The sequence below is a fragment of the Sphaeramia orbicularis genome, chromosome 22, assembly GCF_902148855.1.
Source record: "Sphaeramia orbicularis chromosome 22, fSphaOr1.1, whole genome shotgun sequence".
Lineage (NCBI taxonomy): Eukaryota > Metazoa > Chordata > Actinopteri > Kurtiformes > Apogonidae > Sphaeramia > Sphaeramia orbicularis.
Genome location: NC_043978.1, coordinates 35,701,062 through 35,716,054, shown reverse-complemented (window position 1 = coordinate 35,716,054; position 14,993 = coordinate 35,701,062). Strand labels below are relative to the sequence as shown.

The 14,993-nt window shown below is 39.7% G+C and overlaps 2 protein-coding genes across 7 annotated transcripts in view; one reads left to right on the top strand and one right to left on the bottom strand.

Moving 5' to 3' along the window:
• The first annotated feature begins 785 nt into the window (after positions 1–785).
• LOC115414018 (zona pellucida sperm-binding protein 3-like) lies at positions 786–6,500 on the top strand. The gene is made up of 8 exons (XM_030127204.1): positions 786–1,265; positions 3,266–3,378; positions 3,457–3,563; positions 3,666–3,840; positions 3,949–4,063; positions 4,138–4,217; positions 4,318–4,406; positions 5,881–6,500. The coding sequence occupies exons 1-8, from the start codon at positions 786–788 to the stop codon at positions 6,498–6,500; spliced, it is 1,779 nt and encodes a 592-aa protein (XP_029983064.1).
• A 264-nt stretch (positions 6,501–6,764) lies between these two features.
• The window catches only part of LOC115413474 (titin-like), a 30,850-nt gene continuing 22,621 nt past the window's right edge, over positions 6,765–14,993 (bottom strand). For 4 of the 6 annotated variants that reach the window (XM_030126333.1, XM_030126334.1, XM_030126336.1 and 1 more), the window contains 6 exons: positions 14,450–14,590; positions 14,249–14,292; positions 14,033–14,168; positions 13,816–13,923; positions 7,772–12,670; positions 6,765–7,679 (listed from right to left, as the gene is read on the bottom strand). In XM_030126333.1, coding sequence (XP_029982193.1) covers positions 7,615–7,679; positions 7,772–12,670; positions 13,816–13,923; positions 14,033–14,168; positions 14,249–14,292; positions 14,450–14,590 — 5,393 coding nt within the window. In that variant the 3' untranslated portion in view covers positions 6,765–7,614. The remainder of the gene's footprint in view (positions 7,680–7,771; positions 12,671–13,815; positions 13,924–14,032; positions 14,169–14,248; positions 14,293–14,449; positions 14,591–14,993) is intronic. The other 2 variants (XM_030126338.1, XM_030126337.1) reach the window with 2 other exon arrangements.

Genomic DNA, 14,993 nt, shown 5'->3' with positions numbered 1-14,993 from the left:
GGTAGGAGTATACAAGTTTTTACTTCTTCCTACTCCTTTTCGAGCATGTATAATTCAATTTCCTTTGTTTTCTTTATATTATTATTATTATTATTATTATTATTATTATTATTATTATTATTATTGTGAATAATAATAATAATAATAATAATAATAATAATAATAATTATTATTATTATTATTATTATTTGTGTATTTATTTTTGTGGTTTGTTTGCTTATCAATCATTTATGTACCAGTACTTATATTTTGCTGGTTGATTTTTGTTTTTATTTTATTGTCTACATGTTCGAAATAAAGATTTCATTCATTCATTCATTCATTCATTCATTCATTCAAATAGTTAAGCATTTCTTTTTGCACTTTCTAATTTTTTTTTATTTTTTTATTTTTTTAATCACTGTAGAGTGTATAAATAAAGGTGTATTTATATAATGAACATTTGATATAGTGGATGTTCTTTTTACATTAGTAATTTATATTGCGCATAACTTCGCATTATTGTTGGTAATAAATTAATTTAAGCACCAAAAAATCTGAAGAGCCACTTGGGAGCCGAAAGAGCCGGCTCTTTAAGTGAGCCGAGCCAAAAGAGCCGGTTCTCTAAAAAGAGCCGGAATTCCCATCACTAAAGGTGAAGATCCAGGAAGAGAAGCTTAAATTCACGTTTTGATTGGACGCCAGGCTACCAATCAAAACCCGCCTTTAATTTGCTCCAGCTGTGACCGAGACGCGCTTTTACGCACAGATTAAAGAGAAAACGCCAGAAAGAATAGTTAGTTGCGATGAAAACAAAGTGGAAACTGTATATTTTGTGGAGTGTTTTAACACTTGGCCTCCTCAGTGCTGCAGAAAACACCCATGAATCCTCATTTGTTCTCAGGAGGAAGAAGGTTTCCACATCAGGTTCTCCAAAATCCAAACACGACGCAGTCAAATCAACAACAACCGGCGACGCAAAGTCTTCTCAGAGGTCCGCTGCACCTCCAGGACAGTATGACCCTCCGACACCTGTCACAGCTCGGACAGTGTCTCCGGAAAAGCCCGAGTCAGACACCCAGTCGGACTTCGCGTACGTCCCGGATGTCTCTGTCACCTGCGGGGCGTCTGACGTGGTGGTCCGGGTCAAACCTGCTTTCTATGGCCTGGGTGCACGTGCAGGAGAGCTGAGGTTGGGCAACACCTGCAGAAGTAACGGGGTCCTCGAACCTTATGGTGACCTGCTCTTCACCTATCCTCTGACTGCCTGCAATGTCCGGCGTGAGGTAAAATATGTGCAGAAATGACACTTATTGCAAGTTGTGTTAACATTTAATAGCTAGACCACAGGTGTCAAACATCCGGCTCGGGGGCCAAATCCGGCCCGCCAAAGGGTCCAATCCGGCCCCTGGGGTGAATTTGTGAAATGCAGAAATTACACTGAAGATATTAACAAGCAAGGATTTTATTTATTTATTTATTTATTGGTCAATTCAGTCTAAAGTGGATCACAATAAAATACTATAAAATACTATCACAACAACCTATAAATAATAAAAACTGTAAATTTTTCTCTTTGTTTTAGTGTAAAAAAAAAGTTACATTACACAAGAATATTTACATTTACAGACTAGTCTTTTAGAAAAAAAAAAACCTGAATAACCTAAAATCTCTTAAGAGAAGTATGTGGAATTTTAATAATATTCTCCCTGTTATTAAATGTTTTGTACTTTTGATCTCTAAGTTGTGATTCCCATGTATAAATGATAAACTAAGGCGTAATATTGTTAAAATTGTACTTATTTTTCTTAAGAATTTACAGGTGGTTCATATTTGTTTGAGTGCAATTCATAGATTTAAACATTTTCATTACAGAATTTTACTTTTTTCACTCAAAAGTTATTATCCTATTATTTATATTATTTTACTGGTCCGGCCCACTTTATATCATATTAGGCTGTATATGGGCCCTGAACTAAAATGAGTTTGACACCCCTGAGCTAGACAGAATATGTACTGCAGGGCTGAGAGATAATAAGCAATGCTTCTTTTCACTCCTTTTCGAATATGACTCTTTTTCTTTTTTGTGTGTATTATTAGTTTTTGCTTCCTTGAATTTTCATTTCTGTATTATGTTATGCAAAGAAGTCAATTAGTAGCCATCAGAAAGCTTGTATTCGAAATAAATCAATAATTAAAAAAAATAATAAAAATCCATAATTCAGTTCTCCCTAGTCAAAAAGAACATTTCAGATATCTGCAATGACATTCTTCCTTGGAGAAATGACGTCACTTTTGCCATTCATGTTGGGCTTTCAATTTCAGATATGCACAATTCCATTTTGGATATCTAGAATGAAAATTCTGGGTATCTGTAATAGAATTCTTCCTAGTCAAAATGAACATTTCAGATATCTACAATGACATTCTTCCTATCCACAATTGTCATTTCAGATATTCAAAAGGAAAAATTATTCCAAAATATCCAGAATGCAATTTTGACTATCCAAAATACATTGTGACTAGTAAAAATGTCATCATGGATATCCCCAATTCCTATTATGACTAGTAAAAATGTAATTTCCGATATCTAAAATCAAAATAATGACCAGTAAAATGTAATTTGACATGTCCTCAAATGTATTGCTGATATCTGCATTCTGGATATCTGGAATAATTTTTCATTTTGGATATCTGAAATGACAGTTGTGGATAGGAAGAATGTCATTGTAGATATCTGAAATGTTAATTTTGACTAGGGAGAATTCTATTACAGATATCCAGAATGTTCATTCTAGATATCCAAAATGTAATTGTGCATATCTGAAACTGAAAGCCCAATACACATGAATGGCAAAAGTGACATCATTTCTCCAAGGAAGAATGTCATATCTGAAATGTTCTTTTTGACTAGAAAGAACTGAAATTTCAGATATCTGTAATACATATCCAGTCTAGCTATTAAATGTTTGCATGGCCACTTACAGTTTTTAAGGATTTTAAGATATATTGAATTGAAATTTAACTGGGAGTAATAAAGCGTTATATCTTTAAATACAAGTTCTACTACAAAGAATGTTATTGTGGACATCTTTAATTAACATCCTGACTACAGTGGTTAGAATACATTTCAGACTAGGAGAAATGCTATTATGACTATCTAAAATGTAATTACAGATAGGACTGTGGTTGGATAAAATGTTAAAACGACTTGCCATATGTCACTTATTCCTTGAACTGTCATGTTATTTTACTCAAAGCTTGCCCTACACCTCCTCTGTGACAGTTATCACTCGATTACCTGGTCTACAAGTTTGTGCTCCATTACCAACCTTCTCTAAAACGATTTCCAAGCGGAGCGCACAAGATCAGTGTCCACATTGAGTGTCGTTATCAAAGGTACGTTTTATTTCTCAGCTATTTTCATCATTTGCTGGTGGTCTTGACCTCTATACACAGTCTTTAAATATTGTACAGGAATCATCATGTGCACCAACTAGCTGTTCAGCCCACCTGGAAAACTGCTGTTGCGTACAAAATTCTGAAAGGACATATGAATTACTTCCAGATTGAGTTGATGGATGGTATGTGTAAAGAAATGCAGATTGTCTCTCCATTAACAATGTAAAGACCCCTGTATGTGTTTGGAACTAGTAAACTATGTAACACTTTTGTTTAACTCTGAGATACATGGAGTGGCCCAGTCAAGTCCCAGGTGTTCCAGCTTGGACAAACAGTAAACCTCCAGATCTCTGCTCCTCGTCTACCCACTGGAAAAAGACTATACATCAACAGCTGTTATGCATATCCCTCCAGTGGATCTAAACCAACCCTTAAATTTGCCATTATTGACAATTACGGGTAAGTATTGTGAACAGCAACACATTTTATATCCCTCGACTGTAGCCTTGTGTCCTGATTTAAATATCCACATGATATGACATATACAGTGACATGTTTGTTTTCCAGCTGTTTATTGGACAGTAAGAGTGACCCAGGAGCGTCTGAGTTCATTTCCAGGACAGATAAGAGCCTGCGATTCTCCCTAAAGGCCTTCCAGTTTACCCCTGACCCCGACTCGGAGGTGAGCATGGAGAAATATTATTTACAGAACATTAATGCAAATGCAATCCAGTTCAACACTGATTCCGTTTTCAGATCAGAATAAAGTGCAAACTGTTTGCCACATCAGCTGACCCAGGTCCTGCTCACAAATCCTGCACATACAGACACAACAGGTGAACCTTAAGACTATAATATAATTTTCTACCCAAGGACTGCATTGCTGACTTTTACTTCAGCTGTTACTGGTTTATTATTTCCCCTTTGCCATTATAGTTGGGAGGCCCTTTCTGGTGATAACTCCATATGCGACTGCTGTGATTTCCAGTGTGTGACTTCTAAACCTCGCAGGGCCATGATGGAAGGTCTGTGAAGTTTGATGTGTTAAAGAAATAGCTGATAAACACTGATCAGTCAAAACATTCTGACCACTGACAGGAGACGTGGTAATAATATTGACTATTTCATTACAAGTGGGATAAATTAGGCAGCAAGAGAACATCTAGTTCTCAAAACTGATGTGTTGGAAGCAGAAAAATGAGCAATGTAAGGACCTGAGTGACTTTGACCAGGTCCATATTGTAATGATGATGACGGGTCAGAACATCTCCACAACAGCAGGTCTGATTGAGTGTTCTTGGTCTGCAGTGGTAAGTACCGCCCAAAAATGGACTAAGGTAGGACATCCCAATCTCAGACCAGTTGGACAAATAAATATGATCCATGGAATCCCCACCTCTCTACTTCCAGGACTTCAGGGATCTGCTGCTAACGCCGTGATCCAGATACCACAGCACACCTTCAGAGGTCTGATGGAGTCTAGGCCTCAGGTCAGAGCTGTTTTTATGGAAAAAGCACAACCTAGTAGACAGGTGGTAATAATATTGTCATCTCATAGATGCTCGAGTGGTGGAGATCTGTGTGTTCTTTAGACCTACACTTTTGGTAGGTACTAAACACTGGGAATGAACAACAAGATCTAGAGACACTTTGACCCAGTGATTTGACCATCACAATTTATCCCTCGTCAAAGTTGCATAGATTCATACTCATGCCATTTTTGCTGTTTCTAACACATCAACTTTGAGGTCTAGATGTTCGCTTGCTGCCTAACATATCATTATATCCCATTGTAATGAGATAATCAAAATAAATACTGCTGTCCCTGTCAGTGGTCGTAATGTTATTGCTGATCAGTTATGGAAAGTCTTTGAGCATCTCCTTTTTTATTTTACCTTACACTTCTGCTCCACTTCATCTCAGAGACAAATATTGCTCCACATTTATCTAGCAGCTTTAGTCATGTTACATCCCCTACCTCTTCAAAAACCTTGTTGGATTAATTGGAAAATACATTACTACAAAGCTGATAATAGACCTGTTTTTCTCATAAAAAGTTGGCTTTATAGATATATGTGGTCGTCAGAGGACAGAGATGCTACAAACAGGATCATAGAGAATATGATGCATTACATAACATAAAATCATTCAAATAAACACACCCTTAAATATCTACAGCATTAAAATGCATCATGCAATCACATGTAATAGTAAAACATAGAGGGACCATTTTGGTGCAAAATGACAACTTTAATGTTCTTTATTACTTAAATACTGGATGCAAAACCTTTATTCACTGTTTTTACACTTTGGTATTAGTTTTATATTTACTGTAAAAGTTCTCAGTACTTCTTCCACTGTTGATTCTGACTGAGGCTAGCTTTGATCAAATTTTGTGGGTTCTTTAATTTGACTATGGTGCCAGTAGTGTGGACCAGCTTAGGTCAAAGTAATTCTAACTAGATCATTAAAAGTGACATCTCCTTTAATTCCTTTAAGGCTCTGCCAGCGGGTCCTTGTTGGTCTCCAATCAGCTGCATACAGATGACGACCTTCAACCAATTAGTCCCTCCGTGGTCAGCATGAGGGAAGTGGACGAGACCAGAGAGACTCATGACTCTGAGCTCCACAGTCATGATAATCAGTGGCAAAGTGAGATGGAGTTCGACAAAAGGGAAAAAGAAGATGAAAGTGGGGTGACAGAACCTGAGATGGAAAGATTTGAGTTTGGAGATGGGATTATATTTGAGGAGAGTAAAGAGTTTGAAGTAAAGGATTCAAATGAGTTTGGAGAAGATGGGTCGTGGTATGAAGATGACTTTTCAGGCTATGACAAAGAAGAGGAAAAATGTAATGAAAGGGAAGATGAGATCTTAGATTTAGAGACAGTGCATCGTAACAAAGATGGAACAGAATTTCAGTGGCTTCAATTTGAGCAAAATCCAAAATTAGAAGTAGTGCTAAACTCTGAAAGAGAGGAAGAAATCAGAGAAAATAGAGGTGGGAGAGTGAAGGATGAGGGGGTGGAAGTCTCAGATGTGGAGTGGGAAAGTGGTGATGGTCTAGTGGATGTAATGGATGAAAAGGAAACGACCTGGTATTTCACATGGGGGCTGTAGTTTTTCACTTAATAAATATTTTGCTTCAATAACATTCTAAATTTTCATAGCATTCTTTGAGTTATTTCAAGACTGAGATGTAGTAATTGCAAAACTATGATTTTAACTCCTCCCCTTTTTTTTGCATAAATTGTAAATGTTGCTGACGATTACTACACCACACAAATATAAATTCCAGCTGTCTATAAGTGTAAAGAACTTATGAAATGTCTAAAAGCAAGTGTAAGAGAAAAAAAAAAGCTATTTTGCAGTCATTTTTGTGAGTTTCTTTGCATAAGTCTTTATTCTTTCAGATATAAATGATTATTACATTAGTCTCTGAAACCAGTTTGAATGACATAACAGAAATATCCCACTGTCTGAGCAAAAACAGGAAACAGGCAAAGCCTCTTATCAGTAACAAAAGCAGCAGAAAATGTGCACCAAAATAATGATTTTTCTATTACTGAACATATCTGTTCATCGTTTGTGACTTTGTCATGCAGCTTTGAATCATGAAATAATGACACATGGGATTTTTGACAAGACAACATAAAACTGAATATGATTAAGAGCTATACAACAGAACTGATTCATATTGTATGATTAGGGTTTCACACAACTTCGAAAAGAGAATCTCCAAGTGAACATAAAATAACTTAAGATTATATTTTTAACAAATATAACTGGTGTGAAAACTCATTTGGAACAGAATTTACTGGATATCTGGATTTGCAGAATTTACATTTCGTGCTATATTTACAGACGAGCACCCAAAAGTCCCATTTCGAGTAGTACTGACTACAAGCTGATTCAGCAGGACACAGGTTGTACAATCATTGTCTGACACTAGATGGTGGTATATTCCCACCTCTTGCAACAGTAAAGCTCAAAGAACCCTTCTGGTATAGAAAGTATACTGTATTTACTCTCATTAAATGCAAAATGAGTACTTGCAGAAATGAAGACCCACACCAGTAATAACAATTTCAAAGGATTTGTCTTAAAAATCCAGAAAATGCTATATGGGAAATATGCATTTCATCTATTCAAATACAGTTTTGTCTCATATATAGAGACTCACTTGTAACAAACTTTTTCTAGTAAGTCTTTCTCAAGTCTCCTTCAGTCTTAATCATGTTAATGGCGTCTGTTGTCCTCCAACAGTACCTGCTGTCCCATTCTGTTTCTCTGCAGTATCTGAAGATGTGGAATGAAAACAGAATTAGTACTACAAAATATGATTCAATAATTGTGTCTTCATGCACCTGAAAAACACTTCTGTGTCTTACCCTTGATACTTTCTGTCTTTGCCTCCTGTCCAGCAGTTTGGTCCACTTCTTCACCAGTCTCCATCTCTTTGGCCTTTGCTTTGGGTTTCTTAGCTACAGGTGGTGGCACTTTCATTCCCTTCTTCACTGACTCTGTTTCACTAATCTTTGTTACAGAGGACACCTCTGTTTTCTTTTCAGAAGCTGCTTTGACATCAGGTTTGGTCTCGATCACTACCCTCTTGTTGCTTTTAGAGAAGATAAAGCTTGCTGTGCTGGAGGGAGACTTGTGGATGTCTCCACCTATTGGTGATGTAGGTGAGTGCAGGCTGAGTCGAGATGAAGGGCCATCCTTCGACCGGGCTGCTGTCCTCATGCGGATGACCTCCTGTAGATTCATGGAAGGAGTTACAGTCACGGCAGGAGGAGACTTTTTCGTTGGAGAACGGACTGTGGTTGATGTTGGTGGAACTGACACAGACTGCTCATTGGGGAGAGCTGGTTGAGAAGTGACTATGGGAGGTGGAACCGTGGATGTAGGAGACGACACAATTAGTGACCGTCTGATGGGCTTCTGAGGAGCCTCAGCACTGGCAGACGAGGTTGGGATGTGGGGTCTCATTGTGACCTCAGGCTGTGGTTGGGTGTCAGATTTTGGAGGTTCAGGACTGCTATTAACAGACTGAACCATCTGAACAAGGGAGGGCATTGTGATTGGAGTGGGCTCCTCTTGTCCAGCTGAGGCAGAGACTGGCTCTTTGCTTTGGTTTTCTGTGGTCACAGAGCTTGGCTGATGCGTAATGCTGGTAAGATCCTCCTCAGGTACGGGTGGAGATACAGGAATGTTTACAAGTGAGGGAGCAGGTTCTTCTGTTTTTTCTAGTGCAGGAGAGGGGACAGAGACTTCAGTTGAAGGTGTGGCCTCCTGGGGTACATCCTTAAGAGTAGGGAAAACCTCTAAAGGAGGTGGGGGTGGAATACTCTTTGGAGGAGTGAGAATACTGTTGTATGATGAGGGGTTAGTTCCAGGTTCAGTGGGGATGCTTTCCTGTGGAAGATCATTCTCCTCTTCTGATGGAACTAGTTCTGACTGAAGTGGTGGGACAGGGTCAAGGGATTCTGATGGAATGCTAGTGATATTGTCAGGTTCTGCAGGTTTGCAAATAGATGGTGCCTCTTCAGAAGATGGGCAAATATCTTTTGGAACCCCTGGAGGAACAGCTTCTTCAGCAGGCAAAACACAGCCCTTTTCAGGTGGCAAAGAGGACACCTCAACAACCAGAGGACAAACCTCATCAACTGGTGGAGGAGGGGCTGCTGTTTCTAGTGTGGTGGGGATCTCTTTAACAAGGGGAGGGGGGACTTCTGTAACAGCAGGACTAACGTCTTCAGGCATCACAAGGGAAGCCTCAATACATTGTGGAGAAGAGACTTTGTTTGTTGGTGGAGGGGGGATTTCTTTAGGTGATGGAAGAGAGACATCTTTTGGTGGTGATGAAGAAGCTTCGTTTGGTGGTTGAAAAGGAATTTCTTTAGGTTGTGGAGAAGAGCTTTCTGTTGTTGGTGGTGGAGGAGAGACTTCTAGTGCTAGGATAGGAGATATTTCTTCAGGTGGTGGAAGAGTGACTTCTTTAGGTGGTGGAGGAATTTCTTTAGGTGGTAAAAGAGAGACTTCTTTAGGTGGTGATGGAGGAATGTCTTTAGGTGGTAGAAGAAAGACTTCTTTTGGTGGTGGAGCAGGAATTTCTTTAGGTTGTGGGGGAGAGATTTCTGTTGGTGGTGGAGGAGAGATTTCTGTTGGTGGTGGAGGAGAGATTTCTACTGCTAGTGTAGAAGATACATCTTTAGGTGGTGGAAGAGAGATCTGTGGTGGTATGTCTTTAGGTGGTAGAAGAGAAACTTCTTTTGGTGGTGATGGAGGAATGTCTTTAGGTGGTAGAAGAAAGACTTCTTTTGGTGGTGATGGAGGAATGTCTTTAGGTGGTAGAAGAAAGACTTCTTTTGGTGGTGGAGCAGGTATTTCTTTAGGTTGTGGAGGAGAGATTTCTGTTGGTGGTGGAGGAGAGATTTCTGTTGGTGGTGGAGGAGAGATTTCTACTGCTAGTGTAGAAGATACATCTTTAGGTGGTGGAAGAGAGACCTTTGGTGGTGGTGGAGGAATGTCTTTAGGTGGTAGAAGAGAGACTTCTTTTGGCAGTGGTGGAGGAGAGACTTCTTTAGGTGGTGGAAAACAGATTTCTTCAGTTGGCGGAGGAGGAATTTCTTTAGGTGGTGGAAAGGAGATTTCTTTTGGTGGTGGTGGAGGAGGAATTTGTTTAGGTGGTGGTAAAAGGATTTCTTTAGTTGGCGGAGGAGGAATTTCTTTAGGTGGTAGAAAGGAGATTTCTTTTGGTGGTGGTGGTGGAGGAATTTGTTTAGGTGGTGGTAAAAGGATTTCTTTAGTTGGCGGAGGAGGAATTTCTTTAGGTGGTGGAAAAGAGATTTCTTTACTTGATGGCGGGGAAACCTCCTCAATTGGTGAAAGGGGTACTACTGTCTTATAGGTGACTTCATTTACAAGGGGAGGAGAGACTTCTTTAGTCTTTACAGGACAAACCTCAGCTGGTGGTGGAGAAGGGGAGGCTGCTTTACCTGGTGGAGGGGGAGCTGCGTAAGGTGGGGGAGGAGGGATATTTAGGGGTGGGGGTGTGATTCCCTGAGAAGTGCTGGTTTTAGGTGGTTCAGTAACTGTGACAACTTTATTACTCACTGCTGATATAACAGACGTTGTTGTACATGACATTGCTGTATTAGGACTTGCATTCTCTAGCGATGTCTGAACAGGTGTAACTAATCCATCCTCATTAAAAAATGGTGGAGGTGGAAGGGGAAAATCGGTTTCATCCGGGCTACTGAGGCCTGCTTGTGTCATTGGCGGAGGTGGTGGTGGCCAGGATGTTTCAGGAGACACAGTATGTTGTACCGATGTGGTGGAATTCACCTCTGCCATTTGTTTGGACGAATGAGGAGAGGGAGATGTAGAAATGTGTACTAATGAAATGGCAGGTGACGCATCTATGTTTGCTTTTGTCTCTGTAGCTTGTGCACATGTCTTTTGGCTTTCTTCTCTCTCTGCTGCGAGTCTTTCTTCACGTTTCTCTACAGCCTTCACTATCATCCCATTTAATATTTCACTTACTCTTACTTTCTCATCTTTTTCTGTAATTTTGTCATTCAGACCTACTTTCTTTTGAGCCAATCTTTCATTGTTGTCTTTTTGATTCTCTACATTCAAAATCCCTTCTTGACTTTCTTGAACTTTCTCCCCAGTTACAGTCTCTTTCTTCTGTTTTCTTTCTCCTGCCAAACTCTTGACAGAGCTCTCTGTAGATGCAGAAGGAGACTGCCTCTGTTGTCTCCTGTCTTTTGGATTCTTCTTTATGATGGCATAAACATTATCAGGTGCTGGGGGTCCCAACAGCAACTCAAAGCTACGCTTGCTGTGAGCCCATACTTCTGGAGGAGGGGCTGGAGGTGCATGTACTTTAGGTGGTGGAGGGATGTTAAAGAGTTCTCTCAAAGCCCTTACTGAGGGGCTCTCACTGACAGTACTCACTGAACAGCTTGTGTTTTCAGATACCTCTGACTGTGTGAGAGGAGGAAGAGATGGACCAGCATGAGTGGATCCAGGAAATAACTTCTGAAGTTTAGCTAAGATACTCTTTTTGTGTCTCGGAGATGAGCTGCTAGGTTGTTTAGAAAATTGTGGGGATGTGCCATCTTGGCTGGAGTAACCACTGGAAGGGGAGATGACTTTGCCTTGCTTATTCTCCTGAAGTGGTTGTTTCTTCTCATTTGCAGCATCTTTAGTAACACTTTCCTCAACCTTTTTCAAATTGGAGTTCTGCAGTTGGGTTTTGCCTGGACTGGGTGTAATAGAGCCTGTAGATTCATCCAGAGAACTGGTGTCAGCATTATAGCCTGGGCTTTCTGCGATCCTGGAGGACACAGAAGACGAAGGTTTGCTCATCTCATTGCTCTCACTTGTGGTGGAAATTATCCGTAACTCTGCCAAATCACGTGACCGTCGCTTCATCTTATTGTGGAGAGAATATGAGCGGCTTGGTGGAGGAGGAGCCCTCTTGGACTTCATGACAGAAAGACTCCGCACAAAAGGCCCTTCTTTCTTGGTCTCCTCTCCTTTACCAATGATCTTGCCATTGGAGGTACATTTACCAGTGGAGGAATGAACACTGTTTTTGTCTTCCTTTCCAGAGGCTTCTCCATTCTGTGCCTTATTTTTTCTGGGCAAACTGCTGCTGGAAATGGTGGAGGAATCGGACACCAAGGTCTCAGAGGATTCAGAGTTACTCCAACATGAACTGTCAGACAGATTGGGGTGGTTGTGGCGGGAGGCAGAGGTGAGGGTAGATCCTCGGGAGGAAGTGGTCCTGGAAGAAGATGCTCTGGAGGAAGCACGGGAGGGAGCTGGGCTGGACAGGAGAAGACTGCTCTTGCTGACAGTGCGGACGCTGTTGCGGCTTCGTCCACGGCTGATTTCCACCACTTCAATAGAGGGTGGCAACACGGCATTGGGAATGATTTTGGACAGGTAGGCGGCCTGGGGTGACATGGACATGACGGGGCTGGGTGGCTCTCCAGGAGTGGTCAGCCAGGGAACGGCCAGGGACCGAGGCCTCTCTTCGCCTGAAAAGTTGGGACCCAAGCGTTGCAGCAGGGCCAGGTCGTCCCTATGTCCAGCATGGGCGGCGCTGAGCTGCTCAACTTGGTCGTTGCTTAGGGGGTTGATGACTTTCCCATCCTGAGGACTGGAAGCATCCTCTGACTGTGACTCTGTGGTGGGGCTTTCAACAGTCTCACCATTAAAAAGCTGTTCCTCATCTAACCTCTGAGTTAGCGCCCAGGCTGCTCTGTCCAGCCCTGAGGGAACACAGGAGAAGAAATTAGGATTACTTGGATTCAGAATTAAAATAGTGATCAGTAAATATAAAAAAGGCAGCAGTCAGTCAGATTTTTTTTTTTTTTAACATATATATGTATCTAATTACAACAAACGTAATGTATCATAATGTTTAATTTTAATAAGGCTGTGATCTTATGTTTATTTTATTTCTCTGGTGTTTGTTTTCTTCACATATTTTAATTGGAACATATTGGGATCATGCCATGTAGTGACTCTGCACTTTAAAACTGACTGATTCATTGACAATATGAATTCACTATTGTCACATTAGAGTATATGGACAAAAGTATTGGGACAAATTGAATTCAGGCATTTCAACAGGAAGCTGGGCTAAAAAATGATTATAATATATTTTACATCATTCCAATAAAAATTTAATCTTGAGGGTTTTGTTTTTTCACTTTGATAGTAATCTCTGAATTAAACTATTACATCTTTTTCAACTTTATTTTTTCACCTTGACAAAGTTTTCATCTGATTTCCACTTGTGCATTAACTTAACTTTGTCAAACTTTTGTGCTTTAAGCCTTTTTAGCTCTTCCAACTTTATTTCACTTTATCAAACTATTTCATCTCCTTTATTCCTTAATTGTAACAGTATGCTCTAATTTAATATATGCTATTCCAGCTAAATTCAACCATGATTCAGCAAAGCCTCAGCCATCCCTTTATATCAATTTCATTTCCCTTCTTCAACTTTAATTTTTAACATTGTCACCAAAAATGTTTGCAAAATGCTTCAGAATTTGGTTTTAACTTTATTCAATGTTGAGGTTTTTTTTTCATTATAATAGTTTAAAATATTCTACCGATAGATATCTGAAATATTTGTCATGTTCTGACCATAAATAATCATTTTCAACCAAAAATAGTCAGTTTCCTCCACGTTAACTTAGGGGAAAAAGCCTTAACACTTAAATGATATGTCAATTTAACATTCATTCATTTTAATCTGAAATATCCTAATAAACCACACAAGATGTAGGTGTAATGAGTCCCAATATTTGTGTCCATACAGTATATTTGTGTAAATGTCAATATTAAGATAATTTTAATTAACACACAGAATTTTAACACTTATTTTAACAGATGTGCTGCTTACCAAGTTCTTTCTGAACATGATGTGGAATACCCACAATGGTCTTTCTGTGTTTTCTCCTCTTTGCCTTGTCTGACTTTTTCCCAGAGTTCAATGGCCTGAATGTTGATCCTGAGCACACAGAAGAAACAGAAACAGAAAAAAGGTTCATCATATGTTCTTTAATAACTAAGTTGCGTGTAGCAGTTTTTATGTTCAGTTTTATGTTCGTCTGAAGTACCTTGCCGAGTGAGTCCGGAACGTGAAGATCTTGAGGACACAGACGATTGTACAGAGACAACAGAGGATGTATCAGGAATGGTGCTGTCGGACATGAACCCCCCACCATCCACATCTGCTTGGCCTGTCGTCGTCGACTAGAAGGAGCACAAACACAGCTTCTTGTTAGTTGTTTTGTATTTAATAAATAATCATCTGAGGGTGATATTTCACTTACAATTGTGCTTTCATTGTCCTGGTACTCCACTCCATTATTGGTTTCTGCAAAGAGATAAGGATCACTTTAGATTTAATATGACATTTATAATTCCTGGTAGCACTCCCTCTTATGCAATTTGGAGACAGTTATCAACATGTTGGCATTGGAAACCTCTAATTTAGTGTTGAAACGTCTGACTGTATCACATTAGTTTTGTACCTTCTTGTTGCATCATTTTCAATCCTTCCAGAGCCTCTGTGTGAAGGTCCTCCAGGTACTTGGGCCTGCTGGCCTCAATGAACACATTCTCCTGGATCAAGGGGGGTGTCGGGGTCTTGTCATCATCTCGCTTTGGGACAGCTTGAAGCAGAGAGAGGGGACAAGGGGATCAGCCTGGATCAAGTCAAGCCTGAGTGTTACTGTTACAGTAGATAAGGTGGCCATATGGACACAGCAGGAGCAATACGGTTTCTGTCAGACACATTTAAGTACAAGAACAGTAAATATCTGATTAGTTAGTACATTAGAGGATGAGTGACAAGACAGCTAATGACAAGGGAAAAAAAAATCTACCACTGAACCGGTATGTGAGGTATCGCACATTTTCTCTCATACCAGCAATATCTAATTTAAAAAAAAATACTAGAGTTAGAATGTTAAGTAATTCAAATTATATGCAAATAATTCTGCTCACAAACCTACAAAGTGTTAGTTACATTTTTTAAGTAATTACAAAGTACCTCAAATATCCAAATATTATAAG

Bases quoted from the DNA above. Each gene is read 5' to 3' on its own strand.
- LOC115414018 (XM_030127204.1), top strand. From the start codon at position 786: ATGAAAACAAAGTGGAAACTGTATATTTTGTGGAGTGTTTTAACACTT. The intron at 3,564-3,665 runs GTATGTGTAAAG...TTTAACTCTGAG, and splicing joins CCAGATTGAGTTGATGGATG to ATACATGGAGTGGCCCAGTC. The intron at 4,407-5,880 runs GTCTGTGAAGTT...AATTCCTTTAAG, and splicing joins TCGCAGGGCCATGATGGAAG to GCTCTGCCAGCGGGTCCTTG.